We start from the raw sequence: 27758 nt of genomic DNA, 5'->3' as shown, positions 1-27758 counted from the left end.
ACGGGTATCAAGCATAAATGTCAAAGCTGTAGGCAACCAGGTTTTTTTTTTTTTTTTTTTTTTTTTTTTAGAGTTGTTAAGAAACTCAAATGTGGCCCTTTTTAAGATTTCAAGCTTGCCCATGCCACTTTTTTAAAAAAAAATTTTTAATGGCAGTTCTTGCTAAGCACATGGGTAACCAACTTTGCTTTTGTTTACCATGATGTTAAAAATAACCATTTTCATATACTGTAGGGTCTCTTTTTTTTGTTTTTGTGAATGTTAATTTAGTAAATCTTCGCATCCTCTGCTTTCAGTCCTTCAAATGGAGATGTCCATGTTGTAGGTTGGTGTCTCCTAGTACAGGGGTGCGCAATCTTTTGGCACTGCGCCCCCCTGCCAGCACTGCCTCCGTGTTCGCACCCCCCACTTCCTTCCTACAGCGTCAAATGACGCTGTGGGCTCACGTCACATGACCCACGGCGCCATTTGACACCTCATTGCTATGGTGACGTGGCAACAAATTACGCAGTGACCCCGCGGCGTCAAATGACCAACATAGCAACGCGTCGTCTGATTCAAGGTAACAAATACATAGAGGCCTCGCGTGGTCCCCGGCATTTAATTTTATATGCCTTGGGGAAGAGCGCAGGGCCTCTAAGCGCCACGCCCCCCCAAAAAAATCTTGCGCCCCCCCCCCAGTTTGCGTACCCCTGCTCTAGTGCATTCCATAATCTGATAAAAGGTTTGTCTCTGGGCAGCAGCAGATGTTCGTTCTGTGTCATCTACAGCTGTTTGTCTAGAAAATAACTGGAGTTCGAGTAGCTGTGTGTGTGTGTGTGTGTGCCATAGCTGGCATTTCATACAGTCACGTTTTGTAGGATAAGGAGCAGGAAGATGGAAACCTTTTAAACTGAAGACTAAGGGCCTTGTTCTATATACGCCGAAGCGGCCATTCGGATCATTTTCGGACAAACATTCCTATTGACTTCAATGGGGTTTTTTGTCCAAACCAAAAAGGGTCTGAGCGGCTGCTTCAGCACATGGAGTAAGTAAACTGTTATGAGCGCAGGTGGCATGAGTAACCCAGGCAAACGATTAAACTCTGTACATGTGTGTAAGTTGTAGTATGGCAGAGAGTACTCTGACTTAAGACATCTGCCACGGTATTGAGTTAAGTCAGTGTGTTGGTAATGGAGGTAAAATCTCCCAAAAACGGGCAGTACCTGTGGTCTACTGAAAATTTGGTGATTTTTATTTCTTCACTTTTTGAAGTTTCAGGCCCCCTCGTCGGCCTTTATCAAGACCATCAAGTGTGACCACTTCATGAGCACATTTTTATGGTGATGTTAAAGACGCCGTAAACCAACCGTAGTTGTTACCATGGTGATAACCGTGTAATGATGCACGAGTAGTGAAATGCATGTTAAAATCAGGTTGACAATGGCATTATTTCAAGCATATTTGTTACATCTTTCTTGTAATCAGCGGTGAGGGGTGGGAGTATTCATGCTTGTAAGACCTTATCCATGAACCCCTCCCTCACCCCCAGAATCTGGATTTATTAAACACAATGCAGTCTGTTACTGGCTACGAAGGGGTTAATATCCAAAAGCTGAGAGCTAATGACCAGCTGTCCCTGAGTGACCCAACTATCAGCAATATTCAGAATCTGGGACAACAGCTGAGATGCAAGAATAGCCGAGTCAATAATAACCCTTAACCTACAAGGACAAATATGCCACCTAAGGAAAAGAAAGGTGGGTGGAGGTTTTTGATTTATATCTGTGATATGTGTTTACTTCATAAACCACAGGAGAGACACCTACGAGAGCGAGATCTCCAAACCACAGAAAAGCTATGCACACAAAGGTGCTGTAACACTACTGTTCCTGTTACCCAAGATAAAGAAACCACTTCAGACAGACAGACTCTAGAGTTGTTCTTTCAAAGCTGTTGATATATTTTTATGAGACGGATACAACACTATAGGCCTGTTTTGGCAAGGCAGAGTGCTTGCGACCAGCACGACGTCACAAAGAGTTCATGCTCAGCCAATTTTACTAGTGGAAGAGGCTGAGCCTAAATAGCAGGAGCGACAAATCCGATGCAGGATTACTCCTGCTTGATGGAGGTGGAGCCTGCGCCCGATCCTCACAGGGACTCACTAAAACACGGTCTTTCTGGGTAATATAGAGAACACGTAGTAAGATATTGGGGTCCTCAGATTGACAAATAAAGCAGGCAGAAGCCTGAGTGGGACTTCAACATATCAAACATGTCCCCTTCCTTTTTTTTTTTTTAAGGCAAAAACCAAAACCATTAAAGGAAAACCTACTCCACTTTAGGGAGGCTAGCTTCACCGTCATGACCCTAACGGACCAAGTGGGTAATTAGGCTAACTTGCAGTTTTAAATATCACACAAGTTAAGGTACAAAATATAAAGTCCTTATCTTAAGATGCTGGGAAATCCGTCCCAGGAGTCTCAAAGTCAGGAATATCCAAACTAAGGCCCACGGACCAAACATGGCCTGCAACCTTGCTCAAACAGGCCCCTGGGACCGTTCAAAAAATGTCCCTGTTTGGACCGGGAGGAGACAAGCAGGGAGAGGAGAGAGCTGCAGATGCCAGGTAATTCCTTGCGCGGCAACCATTTCACGATCCCGGTTATAACACGTCTCATGTGGACCCCGAGCACCACGTTCTAATGGGGTTCAGCTAAGTGAGTAACAGAGGCCTCACGCCTTTCCCGACAGTTAATTTAAATGCTGTGGGGAAGAGCGTGGGGCCTCTGTAACTGCCGCGCCCCCCAAGAAATTCTCACGCCCCCCAGTTTGCGCACAGCTGCTTTAGAACATTTGAGTTTAGTTGAGTTCTTTATCCAGCATGGGGAAGTGGTTTCAGAGCATCTTAAATAGGGGCTTTAGCATTGTGCTGTTAAGTTGTTAGTAGATTATTGGTGATACCCTGGTTTTACACTGATATACTTTGGATTTCAAATTCGATAATGTCTAGCTTCTGTTTTCATTTTATTGTGTTAGTATGTAATTGAATTTAACCTAATGTATTTTTTTTTTCCCTTTTGTCATTTGACTGTAATGCCCCTGACGTATGCCCTCTTAATATTTGCCGCTCATTACGTTCTTGCTAAATGATGGCATTCATTTTTAAAGTGATATATTCTTTGTTACAGTAATTTCTTTAGATTATTATTTTTTTTTTAAATTGTTTCCCTCCATAATTAGGTGTTTGCAAATGCACAAAGTGTATATAACACCCCTGCCCCCCAACCCTACGGGAGATTTGTAAGTCTTATGGTGTTAATGGTGCGGTGGTGCTCACCTGTTGGTTCTCAGGAGGCCGAGTCTCGTGATGTTGTAGGGAGTGGGACACAGGACAGTCTTTTAGGGATGGTGCAGTGCCTCCATCCTGCAGGGCTCCTGCCATAGACAGGCGTTTATCCCCACAGGAACTTCCATGATAGTAGCAGAAAGGAATCTGGATACCAGCATCAGTTTAGGTTAAAAAAAAGAGAGATAGATCTATCCATGGTCCAACTATGGGTGTTACACTCTAAAGCAGCATTGTTCAATATATTCGCCACTAGCCATGTGGCGAACTGGTTACAGCGTTGCGGTGACCATATTTTTCCAGGGAGATTCTCGCATGCACAGTTGGTACGGGCCATTTGCACATGTATGAAAGGCTATTTAAAAAAACTGGGACATTTACTATAATTTTCGAGCCACTGGGACAAACAAGATAAAAACGGGACTGTCCCAGCTAAAACAAGATGTCTGGTCACCCTAGGGTTGTGTATTGGGGGAGAGAGGGCCCTGAGCACAGGAGCAACATGATGGGTGGTTAGCGTCGTGCTCATGTTACACTTGTGACTGATACAATAATGTGGCGATTATGGAAAGACAACAACCACAAGTGTGGCTAGCTTTGAATTCCTATTGGACACCGCTGCTCTAAAGTGTGTTGTTGCCGATCAGGCATTAAAGGAAGGGAACTCCTATTCAAGTCAAGTATAGTTTAGTCGTCATGCAGCAATCTCGGCATGTGCTGGACTCCATGCTGTATGCATTTGCATATCACTGTACAGGGAGGCGAAGTGCTGATCGGCCCGATGTGTATTTTGCTAAATGTAGCTTCGTCTGGGTGTTCTTATTCGTAGTCTACTTCATATAGCCTCAAAATTGATGTCATAACTGGAAATGAGAATACACAATATAAAAATACATATTTATTTTACATCACAGAATTCCTGGAACATTCAATTCCTCATTTAGACCATGCGGTACCTCCGTATGCAGCTTAAATATCCAACGGCTTTCATGTTGAAGCAACGTCTCATTGTTGTCTTACTTTTTTAATACAAAATGCTTTCAATTAACCTGGTTTTCCATTGTGGGAAGTTTAAGTGTCTCGCAAGATTTGTCAATTTTGGACCATTTCGCAAATCCTTATGTGCATGTCAAATATTGCCTACAGTATATGCTCAAGCATCCCAAGTTTTCTTGTTGCTATCCCCACATATGTTAAATGGCATGGGCATTTTGATACATAAATCGCCCCTTTTGCTTGGCAATTAATTAAATATCTTAAAGCAAATTCCTTGTTGTTTGAAAGACTGTTACTTTGTGTCAAAGACAGTTTTTTGGTTTTCTGCATAGAAGAACTAGCCTGGCAAGAACCACTGCGATATGATCCACCAAATTAATGTGTTTTTATGTATCTTCCACAGTGACTCTTTACCAGGTCTTATTATCATTATTATTATTGTTGGCATCATTTAGCAAAACATGCCAGTGGCTTTGTAAAATACCACGACTTCATTCCATTGAGAGTTGTAATTAAATGTATTAATTGTATTTTTTATTTTTTGGACAAGGAACTCTTTCCTATTTGACAGAACAGCCCTCTTCGATGCCCCTTTTATTAAACCACAAGCTCCAGTTGAAACGGTCCTGCCCTCTTAACCATTACCACGAATTTTGGAGATCCAGTATTGTCTGGAATGCCCATCGTGGGGGACGAGGGTGTGTGTATTTGAAAAATACAGCAAAAATTTATATCCGATTGGATACCATGCGTAAAATAATGGTTAGCATGTACAATAGAATTAACTCCTTTCAAGAAGTGGAAAGAGATGTTGAATCGCCAGAGTTTCCTAATGTCTTTCAACACATTAAGAACTAATTAAACAAACTTATTTCATGAAAACTTTCAGTTTTTGTTAATTGGGTTTCAGCGTGTCTGTAACTATATTAATATGATGAGCTGACAAATTTAGCCACAAACCCATTCACTCATGTGATGTGGAGGAACTTGGTACGAGATTCACTTTTTGATTACCATAATCCAGCGGTGTGCAAACTGGGGTGCACGAGATACCGCAGGGTTTACAGAGTCCCTGCACGCTTCCCGAAGGCACTCAAATGAACTGCCGGGGAAGCAGCGAAGGCCTCTGCAAAGCTTACTTACCGTGATTCAACCGGCATCTGGAGACGCATTGGCGTTAAATGACTGAATATTACACATCCACAAACACATACCTATACTGTACACACACTAATGATAGATATATACTGTATATGCATTAACTCCTGCACTGTCCCACTCCGGGCCTCTCATGCCGTTGCACATCGTCACAGAGCAGCCCAATGTGAGACAGTGTAGGAGGCAAATCAGCAGCTGGGTAAATCCCTGGCAACAACAAGAGGCCTGACCACCGCCGGCCGGGCCCCACACAGCCACCGGCAGCACAGTGAGGGGGAGAGAAAGCAGCTGGTGAGTGGCAACCTGTGGACGGAGCAGAGGCTCGGGAGCCACAGGTTGCCTACCCCTGTCATAGGCTTTTGAACAGTACAGCTGGCAGTACCAGTAGCTGAACCACCATACAGATGCAGCTAGACTTGCTGTCCTGCGGACTAGGAAGCAAAAGTCTATGGCTCCGGGATAGTCTTTACCACGCTCGAGTTGTGGGACGGGGGGGTCCATGCTTCTGAATGTGTTAATCCTTCGGTGATGCGACATCTGTAAGTTCGGCTGCACTGACTGTTGGGGACCCATACTACCACCTGACCACCACAACAGTGTTCTGGCATTTCTACAGGGCCCAATCCCTTTTCCCTCCCCTGGGAACCTACCTGTGCAGGGCCTTGCCTGGCGGTGGAGGGAGCCAAATATGGGCGTTCCCATCACGAAAGGTAGACCTCACTTCAATTGCCACCTGGGTGGGCTCCCGTCAGTACCCGATAAGGCCCTACACTATTCTCTCCACAGGTAGAGCGCCAGTGGTGGGAAGTTTTATTTATTTTTCCTGAAACAGGGCCCACAGGTGAGTAGTTTTGCCCCTGGGCAGTGCTAATGGTTTTTCATCACACTACCATGTCTGTATATTTTCCCCCTTTTTAAAGCTGGAACAATGTCTTTTAAAGTGGGACACAATAAAAAAAAAAAGTTTTTATAAAACAAATGACATCACGTAAAAATAAATATTATAATGGTATTGGTCTAATAACATCCCCATTCATGCTGTATTACTGACTTATTTCAGTTTTCCATCATAAAACAAACTCTAAAGTGTAGCAAAATGATGGTTTGATTTATATTAATAAACTAGTTTACCAATATATTTAAAATGTTTACTCTTTAAATGTGATCAATTTTATATCAAACAGAGTGTCTATTTTCTACTAGGTTTTAATTTGTTAATTTACATTTTTTTTTTAAGTCCAAAAAGGGGAAAGCTAAAAAACTAGGACATTTAAATGATTTTGAGAAAATAATCGAGATACCGGGGCATTTAATAAAAATCCAGGACTGTCCCGGCTAAACCAGGACGTATGGTCACCTGATTTTTAGGTCCTCCTGGAATTCCTTGTACAAGCAGGTGTCTGCAAATTTGAGGTTGTTTTTTACGGAAATTCCAGCATGGGCTACCAGTATCTGCATGAACAAAACATACAATGCTGGGTCATTTCTGGATGTCTTATATTTGTAAGGGAGGTTTTTGTGCAACTGCTCTACTGATCAATACAGATGGTCACGAGCACAGAAAGAAAGCCTTTGTTATTTAATCTTAAAATATTTTGATTTAGTCCTGTGAAGAGGATTAGAGGACGAAAGAGGGGGGGGGGGGGGGAAAGCAGTGGCAAAGTGGCTTTCTTTTAAGAATCCTTAAGTGTAATGGGATAAACAGTCCCTGATTTTTATATATGATCTTCTTGCTTTATTTAGACAGAAGAACAGACTAACAGTGGCACGCTCTTCTCATCCGTGTTGTAAGGGAGATGAATAAATAAAAAATAGACGGCGATATCGATCTGTCTCCCCCCCCAACTTTTTTTTTTTTTTGAAGTGAAACTTCTTTAGTGGCATCTCATTCGAACTGGGGCAAAAATAGATTGTGGAGACAGAAATGAAACGGATGTGACGTCAGTGCTGGCAGTTGAGGCCGGGCTGTGTTCTGGCTCAGCCCGACCCCAACACACTGCTCAAAAATTCAGATGCGGCGGCGGCAATAGCCGCCGGCGCCGCTCCTAACGGCCGCCGTTCCCCGCTCACTGCCCGCTGCCATGCCGCGCATGCGCTGTTGTGATGGCGCCACTGACTCCAATCACCGCGGGAGGAGTGGGGAGGGGGTGGCGCAAAGCCGCTATCTGCCCCCGGCGGGTGCAGGCCCAGCAGCACACTGACCTGAATCTCCTGGTAGTGCTCCTGCAGGTCTTCCTACTCCCGCAGCGCCGGCAAGCTCATGGCGGCTGTGATAGCCGAGGCCTCCGCTTTGCCCTCCAGCACCAGGCAGACACGGGCACTTCCTGGTTATCATACTCGGCCAATGGGAGCTCTCCCCCCGGTCATGTGGTGCAAAGAATTGCGGAGGGGGAGTGTGGTGACCCGGCCGGTAGTGGCACTGAGTATCTCCCCCTATCACGCAGCACCGCCAGACGGGGCAGGAGGAGGAAGGAAAAGCTCCTGCTCCGGTCCGGTGAGGGAGGGTTGTTAACTTGTCGCCGGGGGGCTGGCTGCAGCAGGACACACACACACACACACACACACACACATACACATACACATACACATACACACACTGACTCACACACACACACACACACACACACACACACTGACTGACACACACACTGACTGACACACTGACTGACATACACATACACACACTAACTGACACACATACACACACTAACTGACACACATACACACACTAACTGACACACATACACACACTGACTGACACACAGACACACACTGACTGACACACAGACATACACACTGACTGACTCACACACATACATACACACACTGACTGACACACACACATACATACACACACTGACTGACACACATACACACACACACACACATACACACACACACTGACACACATACTGACTGACACACATACCCACATACATACACACACACACTGACTGACACACATACACACAAGGAATTCACACTTAGTGCAAATAGCTAATACAGGGGATGTGTGCCGAGCACGCGCGTTATAATTTTTTTTGCGTTTTGTCAATGAAATTGTATTTTGATAATTAAAACATCACCAACACAAATACAATTTCTGTGACAAAAGTCAAAGCAGTTTCACTTACTATGCGCGTGCACAGCACACACAGCTTTTTTATTTCTTCCTTGAGTGGGTCCGCAAAGCTGCACCACACTAATTTCAGCTCCACAGCACCCATGATTCCTAAGATACAACCTATAAAGCTAGCACCCGGTGTTTCTGCATCTTTAATGTAATGCGGGCCGATAGGAAGCTTTGCTGCTGCCTATTGGCCTGTGTAACGCGGGAGATTTAAACAATCCATTTTGTTTACCCTGTAGGGATTGGTACCAGTGATTAGCTTAAGTTTTATGTATCTCGATCCAGTGTGTTCCTGGGTTCACATGTCATGCAAAAACAAAAAGGAGCGCAGAGAGGGCAGGACATTAGGAAGAATTCAACATTTAATAGCACACTGGGAACATAGAAACTTACAATTTAATCATCTAATCTCAAAAAGGATTATACTACTCTGACAAATCCCACTGACATAGCTAACAGTCAATTAATACTTTGTGGGGTGTGCTACTTCCCTATTGTCAAAGCACAACACTAACTACAAAACATGAAGCCCCACCCTTTCCCAACAGTGCTTACTTTCTTTAAATGTGTCCCAGTATCTGAAGAGGAGATTACACAAGTGCTCCTCACATTTTAAACTAAATGTGGACCTGACCTACTGCAATCAAAGTTCCTATGACTCAGTGCCCCAGCCATTGCCATACCGCTTGCCTCACTAATCGACTTTATTTTGTCTACTGGCCATATCCCACAGACCTGGAAATCTGCCAGTTTCCCCATCTTCAAAAGTGGGGCCAAAAGCAATGTCTCCAACTACAGGCCAATCTCTCCTCCCAATACTCTCCAAGTCATGGAAAAATGTGTGCACTCCGAATTAAGTGATTACTACACCAAAACAAATTTCCATAGCCAACTCCAATCTAGCTTTCTCCCAAAACACTCCATGGTAACTACAATTTTAAAAGTTTGCAATGAGATCCAGTGTGGAATGGAACTAGGACAACTTACTGGTGCAATATTCCTGGATTTTGCAAAGGCTTTTGATACTGTTGATCATGTTATCTTGCTCTGGAATAGAGGAATATTCTTTAAACTTTTTTTCTTTTGTCTTTAACGATCTACCTACAGCTTGTAAGGGTGCTTCAATGAACATGTATGCAGATGACACAATCTTATATGCACACAGCCCTAGCTTTTCTGACCTTGGACACGTTCTTCAATCTGATTTTTCAAGATTTGAAAACTGAATTTCCTAAAACAAACTGTTTTTGAACACTGACAAAACTGGAACGATGGTATTTGGGAATAAGGCAAAATATTTAAAGCTACCAATGATAGCGCTACAGATCAGAACCAACTCTAATGCCATTCTAGCCCCTGTCACTAGTTTTAAATATCTGGGTATATGGTTTGACTCCCATTTAACCTTTTGGGTTGCATATTGATACTCTGACATCCTAAACCAAACTAGGTGTACTTAATAGGAAATAATCCTCCCTAAACCCGCTAGTCAGAGTGCATCGCACAGCAGATGCTGATTCCAATTACATAGGACAGAAAAATCTTGCACCCCGCCCCCCCACTGTGCGTTCCCTTGATATAGGACATTAATATATTTTTCTGCACCCCAAGCCCGCCTTGGCAAACTAGACGCCCTTTACAACTCAATATGCCGCTTTGTTCTACAGTGTAATTACAATACACAGCACTGCGACATGCTCAAAGAACTAGATTAGCCATCACTGGAGCAAAGCACATTTTTCCTGTCTTGCCTTCAAATACTTTCTGGACAAGCTACCCGTCTATCTGAACAAACTCCTCACCCCTTTATTACACACAGCACTTATCACCGGAGATCTTACTCCAAAAGACTGTTCACGATCCCAAGGTTCAACAAAGAATCCGGCTGCTCCCCCTCCTCTTGCCGTTCACCTCACTACTGGAACAATGTACCATAGACTCTCAGCTGCCACCAGTCTACGTTCTTTCAAACTTCAGCTCATATTTTAATCTTGTCTGTAACCGTTGCATACGCCCATAACATATATTATCTTTAACTGTTCATAAAATGTCTTTAAATATAATGTACAGACTCTGTTCGTAACCATGTATTGTTTTCATAACTGTACCCAGAACAGACTTAAAAACGAGAAGTAACTCTCAATGTATTATTTCCTGGTAAAACATTTTTTAGAAAAATAAAAATGTAAAACACATATTTAAATGTGTTGTACCATAACCCTGCTACATGCAGAAGACTCAACAACCTTGTAATTTCTATGTAAGTAGCAGAGTCGATGGATGTTTTGATGCCAGTTGGAATCCATGAAAACCAACTCTCACTGTGTTCTTCTAACTCAGGAAATACCAATATTCATCATGTGGTGCACACTACATTATTCCAGAACCAGATACTCCCTTTGGAGCCAAGCCTGGCTAATCCTAGCTTTGGGCACCTCCTGGTTTCTGTAATATTTCAACATGGTTGTAAGAGATGTGTGCAGAGGTACATATAATGGAGACCAATCTGGGTGAAATTATATCTTGGCTTTGTCGGTTCCTTTTTATCCAGGCAAAACATACACAAATAACAACCCCCAAAGGGCTAACTTCCCCATACCCTATCTGCAGGACTGGCGGGATATTCCCATTTACCAGCCTATCACCCCAAAGTCTCAGGAGGTACCTTAAGCAGATGGCACTCCAAGTCAGTCTCTGCCAGGTTCCTGGGCCCCCTGTGTCTAGGAAATATAGGTGTCTGGGTGTCTTGCTCTCAGCACAGCCTTTGTGCTCAAGACAGTGTCTGTGTGCAGGCTTCTCTGCTCTACTTCTGTCAGCCTAAATGTGAGCTAAGGATCTCTCTCCTGTGTCTCACATGAGGCTTTTTACAGAGCTCTCATTAGTCCAGATGGAGACTAGTTAATTGAGTGGTTGCAATCAACTATCTTTCTGCTGGATTCTCAGAGCTCCGAGGCTGCTTTATTTAAACAGGGATATGTGCAACGGTGGTATTATGGGGAGTATCACTTCTTCTGTTTAATTTGTTTTAAGTTGGACATACCACAACATAAACTTACAGGCTGCTGGCTGGACTCCTCCATCACATACAGGAGTATATTTTGGTCTTTACTAGATGCTGTAAAATTGTTTATTCGGGTATTGGGTAATTGGGGTGGGTGGGGGGGGGGTTGCTAGAGTGGATAAAAGGGAAGTACTGTGGTTATTTAGAATCCCAGGTTCTGACACAAAACTTTGCCCCCCCCCCCATTTTCTTTCCTCCCACACCCTTTTTATTCTATTTTTGAGCTGCTCCCCCACCCACCTGCTCATTACCTGTCCTGCAGTTCTTTTGGTTGCTCTTATAGAGATTTACTGAGACACCACTTTTTGTCTTTAATCTGTACTTTGCATAGGTTTGCACGGTGTTTACATTGTCCATTTGTATAATTTTTCTTTTTGATTAAATATTTCAAAATATATTGCTTATATGTCCGTGTGCAGTTTCCCCTCCATCCTTTCTACTATAAACTTGCAGTTCTACTGGTTTTTCAAGAAAACACTTTTTTAAGACACTTTGGGGCCTGATTCAATATAGTCCGAAACCGAAAATTTACGTGAAATGGCTATTTTTGGCTGGTTGCTCTTCTGACAATATTGAACAAGCCCTTGAGCTGAGCAGTACTGTATATGGGTTATAAATCCATCCTTGTATGACACAAACCAACATAATTTATATGCAATCCAAGCATCTTAAAAAAAATCTTTTTTTTTTGTCTAATATATGTAGCATCTGATTACCTTTTTATAGACAACTAATTACCTACACTGATGATAGGTTTGTTCTCCTGTGATTGATAAGCAACATCCTGCTTCCCAGGATTCATTAAATGGCTGCCTTTCAGTTTCAATCAATCCTTAAGTCAGTGTAACTCAGCAGCTATAATGTACGGTTATATTACTAAGGTAATATTATCTATTGTTACAGTTTGCAGCTGGGAACATTGGCAACAAATAATCACAAACTGGGAAGTGTTACATAGATCTTGCATTGCTGGATGTAACGCTTGCGTTACCCACAAACAAGACAAGACCCCGGTACTGAGGTGGAAGGTACGGAACCATGCACCCACAGCAGCGGAGGCGTGCCTGGAAGGCAGATTGTTTAGCGTTGCCGGGTCTTGGTTGGAGAGAGTGGGTTAATCTGTATACTTGCCGGGTCCTTGGGTTGGAGAGAGCAGAATCGCAGAAGTCCATTAAGCCGTGGGCTGGGATTATAGATATCAGAATTGTCTAAGTCTGTGTGGTCGTGGGTTGGAGAGGTCACCGTAGTTGAGGGTAAGCCGAGGTCAATATCCAGAGAGGTTCACTTACAAGCCGGGTCGGTACACAAAAGATTAATCTGCAAAACAAGGCAAGGCACAACTGACGTGGAAGCAAGAAGGCTACAAGTGGTTATGCTGATCAACGACTGAATGACAGAACCAGGTTTATAAAGAGAACAGGAACCAGTAGGAAGGGAGGCGGAGCGGAGGCGCGGCCTCCGGAGGTTCCCATAGGCTGCAGGAGACAAGGGGCACTTAGCAGTGTTGACTCGCAACTGGGGATCGGAGCACGTCGTCACGTGTGCGCAAGAGAGGCGGGGTGTGTCCGGGGGCGGAGTCAAGCTCCGTGGCGCAGCCTGAAGAGCTGCGGGTGTGCGCGTGCTCTGTAATCAGAGCGAGGGTGCGCGCATGACTAGGAGCCAGGACGGAGGCGGCAGCAGCAGTGGCAGGTAAGGAGGGAACACGTCGCAAGAGTCTTTACACTGGAGAGGTGGGATAAAACCTGCTATAGAAATCAAATATGCTCAGTATATTAAACGCATTAAAAGTTGACTTTTAAAATAAAAAAAAAGGTAATAAGTATTATCTAATACTACAGGACTGATTTATTTATTTTTGCTTATTTTTGCTTATGTTTGGTGTGTTCTGGTTTGATATAAATATTGTTTTGTGTTCACGGAAGTTCTCAAAATCCTGGAAATCTTTTTATTCCACATCTATAAGGGTATAACCCTATTCAAGAAAATCAGAAAACTGAGTACAAATTCACATCCCTTTTCCCCTCCCCTTAATTAAAAAAAAAATAACATTGCATAGAAACATGCAATTCTCAGTAACTTAAATTTTTCTTCAGTTATAACAGTATTCCAATTATATCCCTGAGGGATATGAACAGACCAGATTTGTAGAGTAAAGATGACGTCTAGTAGAAGAGGCTAAATATCAGTAATTTGAGAAATCTAAAAAAACCTAGTTTGTTGGTGAGCTTGAACAATATGGCTGCTTAAAAGTACGTATAGTTTTTTTTTTCAGTAACCTTTGAGATATATATATCTTAAGCTTAAGCCTATAGGGAACCATGTTAAAAATGGTTATTGAGGCAAAAAGTGACACTGTGTGCTCATTTGCATGTCATTTCCCAGAATCCCTTGCTGCAGTGGAAGTGCTGTATGCTGGGTGATGATGGGGAAAGGCGGGGTTGCAAACCTGCCTAAGACATGCAGATGAGCATACAGCTATATTTGCATATATATATAGATATAGATATTTAAAATCTCGTTTATAAACTGGATATATATATATATATATATATATATATATGTGTGTGTGTATATATATAGATTTTTGGGTGATTTGTCGAACACTGTGTATATATATATATATATATACACAGTGTTCGACAAATCACCCAAAAATCTACTCGCCCAACCAAAAAATCTACTCGCCACCTAGTCCTGCCCCTAGTCCCACCCCCAACCCTAGTCCTGCCCCCAACCCCGCTTTAAAATAAAATATATAAATAAAAAACATTTAATAAATTCCTAGTCAGAACAACATTCATTTTTTACATAAATGTATTTATTGTATTACATTATACTACAATTAGTCCTTGTTACGTGTGTGTGTGTGTGTGTGTGTGTGTGTGTGTGTGAAAATGTCAGATCTAGAAATAAAAGCCAGGTGTGAATGACTAGTTTCATGAACCTCTTAACCAGTGTCTGGACGTCCCCGCTTCATAATATCTAAAGCAGCAATCTCGCCTGGGATCTTACCTGATCCGCAGTCCCTCAATGTCCAGGTACCCTCATTCCCGCCAATGTTATACATTGGGGAGGTGTTCCCTACCTGTCTTCTGGGTTAGGGGGGGTTCCGATGAGAGAGAGAGACTTCCCCCCAGCCCGCAGCGGCATGAAGCTAGGAGGCGGCAGGTTAGGTGGGAGTCATGTGGTGAGGGCCGAGGCCGCCCCCCCCCGCACACCAACCGGGCTGCAGCGATCGGTGGATCGAGGGGGAAGGGGACAGGAGCAGGGGAATGGGACAGGAGAAGGGGAATGGGGCAGGGGAATGGGACAGGAGAGCTGCCGCGGTGGGGAGTAGGGAGCCATGTGGGGACCAGGGGGATCGCAGGGAAGGAGCAGAGGGGCCGCAGCATGGCGTGTACTTCCTTTTGATGTCCGGGCAGAAAGAATGGCCACTCGTTGGGGGCGGGCTCATATAGAGCCTGGCCGCGCGCCCACAAAGCCTGGGAGCGCGCGCCAATCAGCAGTCAGGTAGGGAGTTTATTTATTTATTTATTTTTTCAGCGCGAGCAGGGAAAATTTGAGCGCGAACGGGGGAAATTTAAAAAAAAAAACACGTGTGCTGCTTGGGCCAATATTTACACGCCCGGGGGTTAAATCCACCCGCCCCGGGCGAGTAAATGTATAGGATTGTCGAACACTATGTATATATGTGTATATATGTGTGTATATATATATATATGTATATGTACACGGGAAGCACACAGGCAACTCTCTGATTCAAAGTATTACACCCAACTGCAGGAGGATCCAACTAAAAAATACATGCGAGAACTCAACAGGATCATTAAAACACTCCCGATCCGCACAAGAGAACAAATTCTGGACCTGATACCAGCTAACCCAAAACCTGGTACATTCTACATGCTCCCTAAAATTCACAAAGAGGGTAACCCTGGGCGCCCTATTATCTCTGGATCTGGCACACTTACCGAGAATATTTCTGGCTGGGTGGAGGGCATTCTAAAACCACTTGTCAGGAACACACCCAGCTATATCCAGGATACCACCGACCTGCTAAACAAACTGAATGCCATTGGCCCACTCCCAACAGGAACACTACTAGCAACTATGGATGTAGAGTCACTTTATACAAACATCCCCCACGAGGATGGGATTTCAGCCTGCAGATACTTTCTGGGACCGCAGGAGCCACTCACAGAGACAGTGACTAAATGCATCGAATTTATTCTGACCCATAACTACTTCACATTTGGAAATGACACATACCTCCAGACAACAGGGACCGCTATGGGTACTCGGATGGCGCCACAGTATGCCAATCTGTTCTGCACAAGACTGGAAAGTGACTTTCTTTCCACCTGTCACTTGAAACCCCTTACATACCTTCGCTACATCGATGACATCCTCCTGATTTGGACCTCTGGCGAACAGGACCTCCTACAGTTCTATGACAACTTCAATACGTTCCACCCGACCATCAACCTCAAACTCACCCATTCTCCGGATGAAGTACATTTCCTAGACACCACCATTACTATAAAGAACAACCAACTACAGACTTCTGTATACCGCAAACCTACAGACAGAGCCAGCTATTTGAGGGACAACAGCTTCCACCCGACACACACCAAACATGCAACCATCTACAGTCAAGCCATACGATACAACCGGATATGCTCCGACACAGCAGACAGAGACCAGCGGATTAAAGCCTTGAGAACAGACTTTATAAACCGTGGATATAACCACAGAATTGTAGACCAGCAAATTCACAAAGCCACCAGAATACCAAGAATTGATCTCCTTGAATACAAACAGAAGGAGACAAGCGACAGGGTACCTTTTGGTGGTCACATATAACCCACACCTAGGAGCCCTACGCAAGATCGCCAGGAAACTACAACCCATCCTCCAGGAAGATACAAGACTGCAACAGGTCTTCCCTGAAGCACCCATATTATCATACAGACAACCCCATAATCTCAAGAATATTATGGTGAGGAGTAAAGCAGTACAACTGAATGCGGGACAAAACCATGCCAGGATCCAAGATGCAAAACCTGCGCAATGCTCTACACAGCGGACACAATACAAATACCACACAGGAATCGGGAATACAAAATCAGAGGAAGGTTCACCTGTTCCTCCAGCAATGTCGTGGACCTCATCATGTGCATGAAATGCCCAGGGGGCTGCTACTACATAGGTGAGACAGGGCAGGGGCTAAACAAGAGAATGAACCTGCACCGCCACAGCATCACACGCGGAACAAGAGACAGTCCTGTTGGCGAACATTTCTCTGACTCTGGCCATAAGATGAACGATCTGAGGGTTGCCATACTCAAAGGTAATCTTAAAACACCGAAAGAGAGACGGTTGCATGAATACAAATTTATGCAACTGTTCGGGACACTTAGCAGTGGCCTAAACAGAGATCGAAATTTTATGAGTCATTACTGACACAAGTGAACTCTCTTCCCATGAGCGCTATAGGCCATGTCTGTACATACTGTACTATATGTATGCACACACAGCTGTCTCTCACACATACTTATACTCCTTGTTTTTCTATCCCTATACACCAATAGGGACCACATAGTATCCACACACTTTTAGTTATGCTACTAACTGTCACATTTCCACACCCACCCACACCATTTATATCCGCTCCAACTCCACACACACCTTTTGTAAAGCACTGTATATACTGTGGGCTCTCCATTCATGTTAATTCACACTGATACACATACACATGGGATCACATGAGAATTTAGGAGACAGAAGTGAGCAGATCTTAATCTAGTAGAACTAAAGCTCGATACCCGATTTTAGAGAAAAGTAGTACTTTATCTATAAACCACATCAGAAACTCTAAGGTAAACACACTAAAATAACCAACTAATGACACTACAGTATAATTTGGGGGCTGTGCAGACATGGCTATGCTATATGTGAATAACGGTACTGAGAAGTTTTAATCTAGGGCTCCATAAAATATAGACTATAAACAGATTAAACTATTCTGTTTTTAATAAGCTACCCCCTTTGTATCTAAAGCCCTCTCCCGCCTTAAACCTTTTTCACTGACTGCCCCACACCTCTGGAATGCCCTTCCACTCAGTACCCGACTAGCACCCTCTCTCTATCCACCTTTAAGACCCAACTTAAGACACACTTGCTTAAAGAAGCATATGAATAGCACTGTGGATTATACTGGACACATGATACATAAAGCTTGGCTCCCTGCAGACGCACTTACCAGAACTCCCTCCTACTTTCTCTGTACGTTCTCCCTACCTACCAATTACACTGTAAGCTCCTCGGGGCAGGGACTCCTCTTAATGTTACTTTTATGTCTGAAGCTCTTATTCCCATGATCTGTTATTTATATCATCTGTTATTTATTTGATTACCACGTGTATTACTACTGTGAAGCGCTATGTACATTAATAGCGCTATATAAAAAAAGACATACAATACAATAAGCTACAAGATGGATGGAAAAGCCCTAACTACATATAGCTCAATCTAACACAATAACCGTCTTTAAAAATGGAATATAGCATCTCCCTACTTTACATGGTAAATCTGCTGTGGCTCCGTTCCAAAGAGAGCGCATAAACCACAAGTGATTAAGCTAATGTTTTAACAAGTTGATCTGAACATTAGGCCACATGTACATGTAACCCAGGTCTCCAGCAGCTCCTTGAGACCCCCCTCTCTTGGTGCAGCACGTTCGCGGGTGCCGCCGGAGCTAGCGACGGACCCGACGGCTGCTTCCAAGGATGGGGGCAGGAGCAGGGAGTAGTGCTCTGCCTCCGCGAGCGGGCTGGTTGCCGGGGACGCGATCGGGCCGTCGCTAGGTAAGAGAGCGCCGCCATTGCGCATCAGTTCGCGCATGCGCAGTAAGCCCCCTGCGGCCCGACAGAGTCGCTCATGCGCGGAAGGCACTTCAGAGGTAGGGAGAAGTTGCGCGAGTGTAGGGAAAGGCCAGGGAACAGTGAGGCAGCCCCAGATAGCTTGCGCAGGTCAGGAGAGAGCCCGCGAAACCCTAGCCTACCAGGGAAGGCTCTGAGCAGGGACTACGAGTCCCATGAGCCTCTGCACGCACCACGTGATGCCAGGGAGCCAATAGGGCTTAGGATGACTTGGCAGAAGGAAAAGAGATACATTGTTAATGCTTGCAGCTACGCAGTCAGTTGGAGTCCGGGAGCTGTGAGGGAAGCAAGGGTGCGGGGAGTGAGTGCAGCTCCTGCATCCAGATAGGTACCCACATCCCAGGTAGGCCCCAACTCCCCACCAGTTTAGGGGGTAATTATAAGGGACAGCCCCAGTTAGGGACTCTGCCCTTAGTGTGAGTGCTGCCTTGTCAGAGTCACGGCTGTTAGTGCTGTGAGGTCTGACAGGCAGGCACCGTGTTGTGCAGCCGGTTGCTGTACGTACCAAGTACTAGGTCCCAGTCACCACGAGGTAGCGCTAGGGGTAGGATACCTCAAGGGATAACAAACACACAAATGCTTAACGCTCACCTTAACTATTCAATATAGAGAGTAATGTAGCTCATGGTGCATAGGGTAAAAATTAGTGGATACATAAATCCAGAGGGGGGTTTTTAGGCCCCCAATGGAGCAAGAAACCCAGGGCTGCACTCACGAGAGAGTATACAAGGGAACACACAATATGTCCCGGGCCAATAGCCCTAAGCTACGCAACGCAAAAACAAAAAAGGTTTATTAAATATATATACACAAGGGAAAGGAACATCAGGGGGTGTAGGGTAAATGGGTAAAGAAAAGTGCGTTAAAACATGAGGTGGGTAAATGACCAGGGTAGAAGCTAAGTCTCATATATCAGGTGTACTGAAGGTACATGTGTATTTCCAGTATATATGACGCTGGAAGTACTGACTGACAAGAGACTGAAATGGCCAGGGGAGCAGAGAATGTACCTTAGTAGCAGCTAGCAATCAGGTAAGGTACAGGGGGTCAAACATACAAGATAAATATCCAATCTGTTAGAGTCCCCGGCTGATGACAGGAGTGCACCTAGGTAGGTATCCGCACATGATGATCCAAAATTGCCATATAACATGCACATATATATCTACACAGTGTTGCCCCTACAATAGGGAACCAAAGATGTAAATGTCCTCCCACTGGTATACTGTGTTAATCAGCCTAGATAATGCCTTGTGTCAGGCGCCTGCAGACATACACTCTCCTATAGTGAGAGGCCGTGCGCATAAACAGACTCCCGCAATGGGTATGAATAACAGTGTCCCGTCACCCAAAGCTATGTATTAGGCATGAGAGATGTATAAATGAAAAAACAGGGCTAATACAACCCGTTCCGCCGCGTGGCTGATCGTAGACACGATACAGCAAACTCTCCTGGCCACATCCTGGTCGCCCCCACCTACGTCAAAGGAATGACGTCATCTAAAACCGACGGGCCGTTTCGCATAGGAACCTATGCTTCGTCAGGGTTGGTAAAGAGACTCACTTCATTAGTGCCTTATATACCCGTTTTGTAACAAGAAGTGGGTAGTTCCCTAATTATTAACCCCTTGTTTGCATCCTCTCATGGATGCTTAATGGTATTTTCCCCACATTGAGGATTTTAACCAACTTTAATGTGATGCTGCGCTTTAAGGGTCCTGCAGGTTGCTGCAGGAGTAATTATTAAAGAATATCGTGGGAAGGTCCTATTTTAGTCTCGGACCCTCAGTTATCCATAACATGATTACATGAAATAAACATATTAAAACACCATTGTTGATTGTTAGTGTATTTGATGTAAAAAACCTGTCCTGATGTGTCACAGACTCCAGTATGGCTAATCACATGATCGTATTCAGTGAACCTACTGAAAAAACATGGCTGTTAGATGTATGCTGGTTAGTGATATCGACTCAAGGGAGTGTATGTGGCAAGAAGAAGGGTGTATAGATATATATATAAATATATATGAGGGGTGTAGGAGTGTAAGCCCCTGTATGGAACCACCTCTAAAGTCAATATGGCTCCGAACGAGTGTATTACTCGTACATATATATCACAACCCTATACTAGAAAAATAATAAATAAGCATACTGAAAACGATGGCTGTTGGTAATGTATGGGTGACAGTGTAGGCTCAAGAAGTGGTAAATGGCTAAAGGGAGGGACGGTGGAATAGATGTATGGGGTGTAGGACTGTGAGGTCAAATAGGGAACCACCTCTAAAGTCAATATGGTTCCAAGAAGTATCTGACTCATACATATATGGAATGCAATCCGTATCCCTAACCGCCACGTGATAGGCATGTAAATTGGGGTCTCATTATACACTATAGCGTTGATATGTGTAGGTGGATCTAGGGGGTCTCATAAGTACAACAGATGTTTAGTGTAGGAGTGTAAACCCTTACACGGAGCCACCTCTAGAAGTCAAAATGATTCCAAAGAGTATATGACTCAATTAAAAAATATATCCCTGGATCCCATGGCAGATTAATAAACATGAGGGGTTCATAAGAATGGAGTGTATATGAAGCCCTCATTGAGACCATCTGGGTACAGTGTCTTAAGTGTGGAGATCCACCTGCACTCAGTTTGCATAAGATGGCGGTCCCAGTCACCTTTCCTTGGTCCCCGACTTACATGTTCGATACCACAGAAAGTTAGAGCGTTCAAATCACCATCATGGGCTATGTTCACATGTTTTGCCACAGGCAAATCCTTGCTGTTTTTAATAGACCCTATATGTTCAAGGATCCGTGTTTTCAGTTGTCTGTGGGTTTTGCCCACGTATCTCTTTCCACATTTACATGAGATGAGGTAAATCACCCCCGTAGTGAGGCAGTTGATGTATTCCCTAATGTAATAGGTTTTGGCTTTAGGGCCCAAAAAGGTCTTAGTCCTAGGCATGTATGAACACGCCTTGCATCTACCACAAGGGAAAGAGCCAATAGGCTTCGCATCTCCTAGCCAAGTTCTGGGTTGTTCCCCACGGTAATGACTGTGTACTAAGGTGTCCTGAAGATTCCGGGCTCTTCTACATGTCATTGTTGGACTCCCCTTAAGTACCTGTTTGAGGTCATCATCCTCCATCAGGACATGCCAATGTTTGGAAAAGATATTCCTAATGTTCTTCCGTTGGTTGTTGTATGTACCAATGTACCTAATTACATGTTTGTCCATGTCATGATTGGTTCTTTGACCTGCCACTAGCAACTCATCTCTCGGTGTATGTCTAGCCCTTTTTAAAGGCTTTTTTGACAACCGCTTTACTGTATCCCCTCTGCAGAAAGCGTGTGGTCATATCTGCAGCCTGATGATCAAACTCCTCTAGATTGGAACAATTCCGCCGCAATCTTTGGAATTGTCCTATAGGGATGCTATTAATCATAGATCTGGGATGGTGGCTGTCAGCTACCAGGAGGCTATTGGTTGAGGTTGCCTTCCTAAAGATTGTGGTTTTTAAGGTCCCATCATGATTCTTACTTATGGTTAAGTCTAGAAAGTTTATTTTCTGACTATCTACTTCATAAGTAAGTTTCAAGTTGTGGTTATTTATGTTGAGAACCTTAATGAATTCACCTAGAACTTTTTCTGTGCCACTCCACAACAGTATGACATCATCTATTTAGCGGGCCCACAGAACTATGTGGCCCGTATATATGTCCAGAGCCTCGCTGAAGACCACAGTTTCTTCCCACCAGCCTAGATATAAATTGGCATAGGTGGGAGCACATGTGGTCCCCATTGCGGTGCCCTGGATCTGGTGGTATATTTTGTGATCAAACAAGAAAAAGTTCTTTGTGAGTACAAATTGTAGTAACCTCAAGGTGAATTCATTATGTAAGGCAAAGTTCCTGCCCCGTGATCGCAGGAAATGTGAGACTGACTGTATACCGTATTGATGTGGAATGCTGGTATACAGTCCCTCCACATCCAGTCCCACTAGTAGAGTGGAAAGGAAACGGCGCTACTGCGCATGTCCGAAAAAACGCTCCCAGGATAATCTTCAAAAAACTTTATTGAACACACACGGGGCTACACCAGCATCTCCCCCTCTACGCGTTTCACCCTTTCACAGAGGGCTTCGTGAAAGGGTGAAACGCGTAGAGGGGGAGATGCTGGTGTAGCCCCGTGTGTGTTCAATAAAGTTTTTTGAAGATTATCCTGGGAGCGTTTTTTCGGACATGCGCAGTAGCGCCGTTTCCTTTCCAGTTTCCTGATACCTTTCGACGGCGGCACGCAGGAGCTAACGAGGAGAGTGGGCCCCAAACCGGAGGACAGCAGGTGAAGTAACATACCCCTCTCCCTGCACCGGTTACTTCTGTGGCCCGGCATAACTCCCTCGTACAGCTCCAGTGTCTGAAGCATCCAGACCTGGTTAACTACACTGATGCGCACGACAGACCCATTGGTACTCCCACTAGTAGAGTGTCTGATTCTACTGTAATTCCCTCCAATCTTAGTAGTACGTCCTTCGTGTCCTTGAGAAAGGATGGAAGCGAAAGGACAAAAGGGCGCAATATCATATCGACGTACTGACTAGCGTGTGATGTTAAATTCCCTATTCCCGAGACAATGGGTCTTCCCGGAGGGGGGGGATCTACCTTTGTGTAGCTTAGGTAAGTGGTAGAAAGTCGCTAGTTGGGGATTGGCGATAAATAGGAAATCATATTCCTGTTTAGAGATGACATCATTAGCTAGTCCTTCTGATAGGATGGTTTTAAGCTCTGTGGAGAAAGAGAGTGTTGGATCATGAGGTAAGATAGTATAGCATGTTGCGTCACTTAGAAGGCGGATACATTCAAGTTGGTATGCCCCTTTGTCAAGGATAACGATGTTGCCTCATTTGTCAGAGGGCTTGATAATAATAGATGTATCACTTTGCAAATCCTTCAGGGCACTGCGTTCTAAGTTAGTCACATTGCTAGGACCCGTGTACTGCGACAGTTTTTCAATGTCTGCTGTGACTAATTTCGAGAAAACGTCCACGTTAGTACTTGTCTCAATAGGTGGAGTAAATTTGGATTGATTTCTCAAATCAGAAAAAGGTCCTTTACCAGGTTCTCTATCATTATCTTCCAAAAGGCTATTCATGGCCCTCAGACAGGAAAAGTCTGCTACATCAAAATTTTCTAATGGTGTGTTGCGATATTGATGTCTATTACGTCTGGTGAAAAATTTGTGTAGTAATAGCTTGCGAGTAAATAAGTGTATATCTTTGATACATCCAAAAATGTCTAGGTGGTTCGTGGGTGAAAAGGATAAACCTTTTGCCAGGATACTAGTGTGTGTAGGACTGAGGATTTTACTGGAGAGATTGACTATTTGGGTCGTCTTTTCCGTGATCTCTTGGGTCGATCTCCCCAAGGTCTCTGACCCCGGTACCCCCATACCTCCCTGTCCCTTAGATAGGCCTCCCTGTCCCCGCCTGGTTTTCCTCTTCCGTGTTGATCTAGTGGAAGGCTGGTCCCTTCTAAAAAACAGTCTGGATTGTTGGTGGTAGGGTGACCGTCTCTCCCTGACCGGCTAGTGGAAGGGTTTGGTTCACTGTCACTGGCTGATGTTTCCCACTCCACCTCTGACTCATAAACAGGAGCCTTGGAAATACACATGTACCTTCAGTACACCTGATAGATGAGACTTAGCTTCTACCCTGGTCATTTACCCACCTCATGTTTTAACGCACTTTTCTTTACCCATTTACCCTACACCCCCGGATGTTCCTTTCCCTTGTGTATATATATTTAATAAACCTTTTTTGTTTTTGCGTTGCGTAGCTTAGGGCTATTGGCCCGGGACATATTGTGTGTTCCCTTGTATACTCTTTCTCGTGAGTGCAGCCCTGGGTTTCTTGCTCCATTGGGGGCCTAAAAACCCCCTCTGGATTTATGTACCTGAAGGGATAGCCTGTTAACGAGGTCAGGGATTCTGAAGAGGATCTGCACTAGGCTAGCCAACAGTAGGTAGAAGCCTGGGGGCAGTGCGTTACTGCAAGTACTAGGTACTAGTTAGCTAGAGTCAGGACCAGGAGAGCTAGGGGGACAGGATAGGCCAGTTAACCCCTTAGGTCCCAGGTAGGTCCTCACTCCCCAGTTAGTGGTGCTCCAGGGACAGGCCCTAGGTGAGGGACCGTGTCATGTTAGAGTGCCAGTGTTAGATAGGGATCAGCGGATGCTGCGCTTCCTGCCAGGAGACGTGGGCTTAAGTCTGTACCCAGAGAGAGACTATCTTCAGGGTGGGATCGCCCCTGGCGGACCCCAAGCAAGGAACCACCGGATCAGACGGGATCCAGGTCGACAGATCCTTTGAGAAGTAGTTGCAGGCCCGAGTGTTGCAGGCCCGAGTGCAGGAGCGCTCGGCAGGTAACCCCTTTTGTCAACAAGTGCACCAACAGTTCCATTAGTTAGTGACTGCGCAGTCACCCATATTCTCACCTAAAGAGTGCGGGACACATTGTGCGGGGATTGATGGACACGGGGTGGCATCACCTGGTGTAGGGGGAAGCGTCCTGCGAGACGCAAGAGTCAGTGTCCCCTCCTAGAGAGGGACACCAGTTATTATGTTGATGTTATATGGTTCATGTGAGCACAAGTAAAAAGGTATTGGTTATCATACATATGGTGTACTGATTATTTGCATGTGGTTCCTATGTTAGGGTTATTCTACATACCCATAGAATCCTACATTCCAGAAAACGACGTTACATCTTGGAGCCATAGTAAAAGTGCAGTAGCGATTTAGTGAATCAGGCCCTTAGTTTATATATTGGCTCTAAATTAATGTCTTAATTTTTCAGGTGTTTAGGATGGTCATACTGAATTTTATGAGTACAGAAGTCAATCTTTAATCGCCAGTTTAAAATTGCAGGACTATCTTTTACTGCACCTAAAATGGCCGGAGGGTATAGAGTGAGGTGGATTAGCATGGGAGGGGTTTTATTTTTTGGCACAGGATTAAAAGAGCCGTCTTTATGGTCTACTATTTTTTTTTTTTTTTTTTTACATCACCGTAACTGGTTTTACTTTGAAAGATTCAATACCCTTAAAAGCAGCAATCTGTACTTGCTGTTTTCGTTATTATTATTATTTTTTTTTTTTTTACACCACTTTGAAAGATCTCTTGTTCTTCTCAAGGGATATCTGTATTTCTTACAATCCGGTGCTTTTGTTTAGAAGGGATGAATCCATGCACATAGATTATATTGAATTTTTTTAAATATATATATATATATATATAATGTCAATTTTTAGTGTTAAAAAAGCAACGACAGCCTTCATAAGTATGAAAATTTACATAACGCATCATTTATTTTCAATTGTTTTTCACGTGCTGGGCCACTTTGAATAACCCAAATGATACAATTACAATTTTAAATAAGGTTGCGTTTTTTTATTTCTCTAATAATAACTAGCGTTGATATATAACAATTATTTGTGCAATGCGATGTATAATAGCCGTACTGTGCAAATCTTGGTTACCCATATAATCGCTATGTTGTTAATTACAGACTTGGAACCGGGGTGTCTTATGTAGCTAAACCCTGTTATTGTTATCTCCTGTTTCTCGAGATACTTACTGGTGTTTTTTATAAAGATGTTTTAAATCGGCGTCCAATATGACGTTGCAGCCAGGTCCACCAACAGGGAGGAAGAGTAGGACAAGTGCCATGGGTCCGACAGTGGAGGTGGACCTGACTCACGTAGTTGGGCCTATCAAACCAGGGAGGCAAGCTCTGTGATGGGACCATCCAGACGAGCGGAGAGCCCAAACGCTCCCTGCACACACTCCACAACGCATTCTGTCCCCATTTCTACCACGCTCCACAAACTTCTTGGCCAGCCATTTTGTTTCCCCTGAGGGAGCAAGAATACTGGTAACTATGGTTAAGTATCTCGGGAACCGAAAGGTCCCTGCAGCTGAAAAGGCGGTTCAGCTCCAAAGCACCCTTTAACGACGTAAAGACGTTCACCTATCTGCTGCCTGTGCAAAAATGAATATTTCCATTTTCTGATCCTGTTATTGTTCTCTGTTAGTTTACAGTATTTGCTTTTATATCTCTTGCTTCCAAAAAAAAAAATTGAAGGGAAAAGGGGGGGGGGGGGGGAGGTGGAAATGGTGAAAAAAAACCCAGTCTGTCTGCACATATTACAATGGGACGTATCGAATTCGGACCTTAATTTTTCTTTGACACTGCAAACATGGAAAACCATGCCCCCACATCCGACTAGTGATGTGTACCAGATGACAGACTTCATTTAACCAGCTTTTTACTGTTAACCGTCAAGAAAAACAAATAATTTGTGTCTAGCATGTACAGTATGCTATTTGGTTGACACTGTGTACATTTAGATTTACAAATACATCAGTACTTCAATCCGCCCCCACGCCGGCAGCACTAAAGTTCAAACTGAAGCAGCATTTACAGGCCAGCTTTGCATTGCTCTGCAGCGTGTGACTGGGACAAACCCCTTTGCTATGTTACTGTGCTGTTTAGTCAGACTCGGGCTTTTTTTTTTTTAAATTGATTTTTTTAATTAAACTTCGTGACCTGGTGCATCTGTAACACTTTCACCTTCTGTAATTTTTTGTTTAGTTTAATTCTGACCAGGCGGGATCTGTTGAGAGAGATCTTGCTGGTTCAACTCTTTCTCCTCCCCACTGTCAGACTGGGATGTCTTAGCCACAATGACATCATACTAGCTGCAGGCTGTGGGAAGTGAACATTCAGCTGCAGAATGGGGGTTTCAGTCTTCAAACTGTGCTCTCGGGAGCAGGGAGATTGCAGCATTCCAGACATGTCTCCCTCTCATGCCCCATCCACACTCCTGAAAAGAGTTGTTTGTGCCTTTTAGTTTAGTTTAAAGGCCGCGTGGAGACGGTGGCTGTAGGTAAAACACTGCTTTTGTCTGCAGCAGAAAGATGTCACCATTGTTTAGCTGGGTGGCGAAGGTAAGAGTTTTCATTCATTTACTGTTCGCATGAATGTTAAGGGACATTAAAAATTCAGTAGTGCAACTGCTCTTGAATGGTGGGGAAGATCTTTTTAAACCATGGAACACCACTTTTGATCCCTGTTCT

The 27758-nt window shown here is 44.1% G+C and overlaps 1 protein-coding gene across 8 annotated transcripts in view; it reads left to right on the top strand.

The window, feature by feature from the left end:
- TBC1D1 (TBC1 domain family member 1) overlaps window positions 1–27758 on the top strand; it is a 224477-nt gene that overhangs the window by 62874 nt on the left and 133845 nt on the right. The window contains exon 1 of one of the 8 annotated variants that reach the window (XM_075567956.1): window positions 27374–27629. The exons of the other annotated variants lie outside the window; for them this stretch is intronic. Coding sequence (XP_075424071.1) covers window positions 27600–27629 — 30 coding nt within the window. The 5' untranslated portion in view covers window positions 27374–27599. Of the gene's footprint in view, window positions 1–27373; window positions 27630–27758 lie in introns of those variants that run through there. 8 annotated transcript variants of the gene reach the window in all.

The sequence above is a fragment of the Ascaphus truei genome, chromosome 1, assembly GCF_040206685.1.
Source record: "Ascaphus truei isolate aAscTru1 chromosome 1, aAscTru1.hap1, whole genome shotgun sequence".
In the NCBI taxonomy this organism is placed as follows: Eukaryota; Metazoa; Chordata; class Amphibia; order Anura; family Ascaphidae; genus Ascaphus; species Ascaphus truei.
The sequence above is the reverse complement of the archived record's forward strand: the minus strand, read 5'-3'. Positions and strand labels throughout refer to the sequence as shown.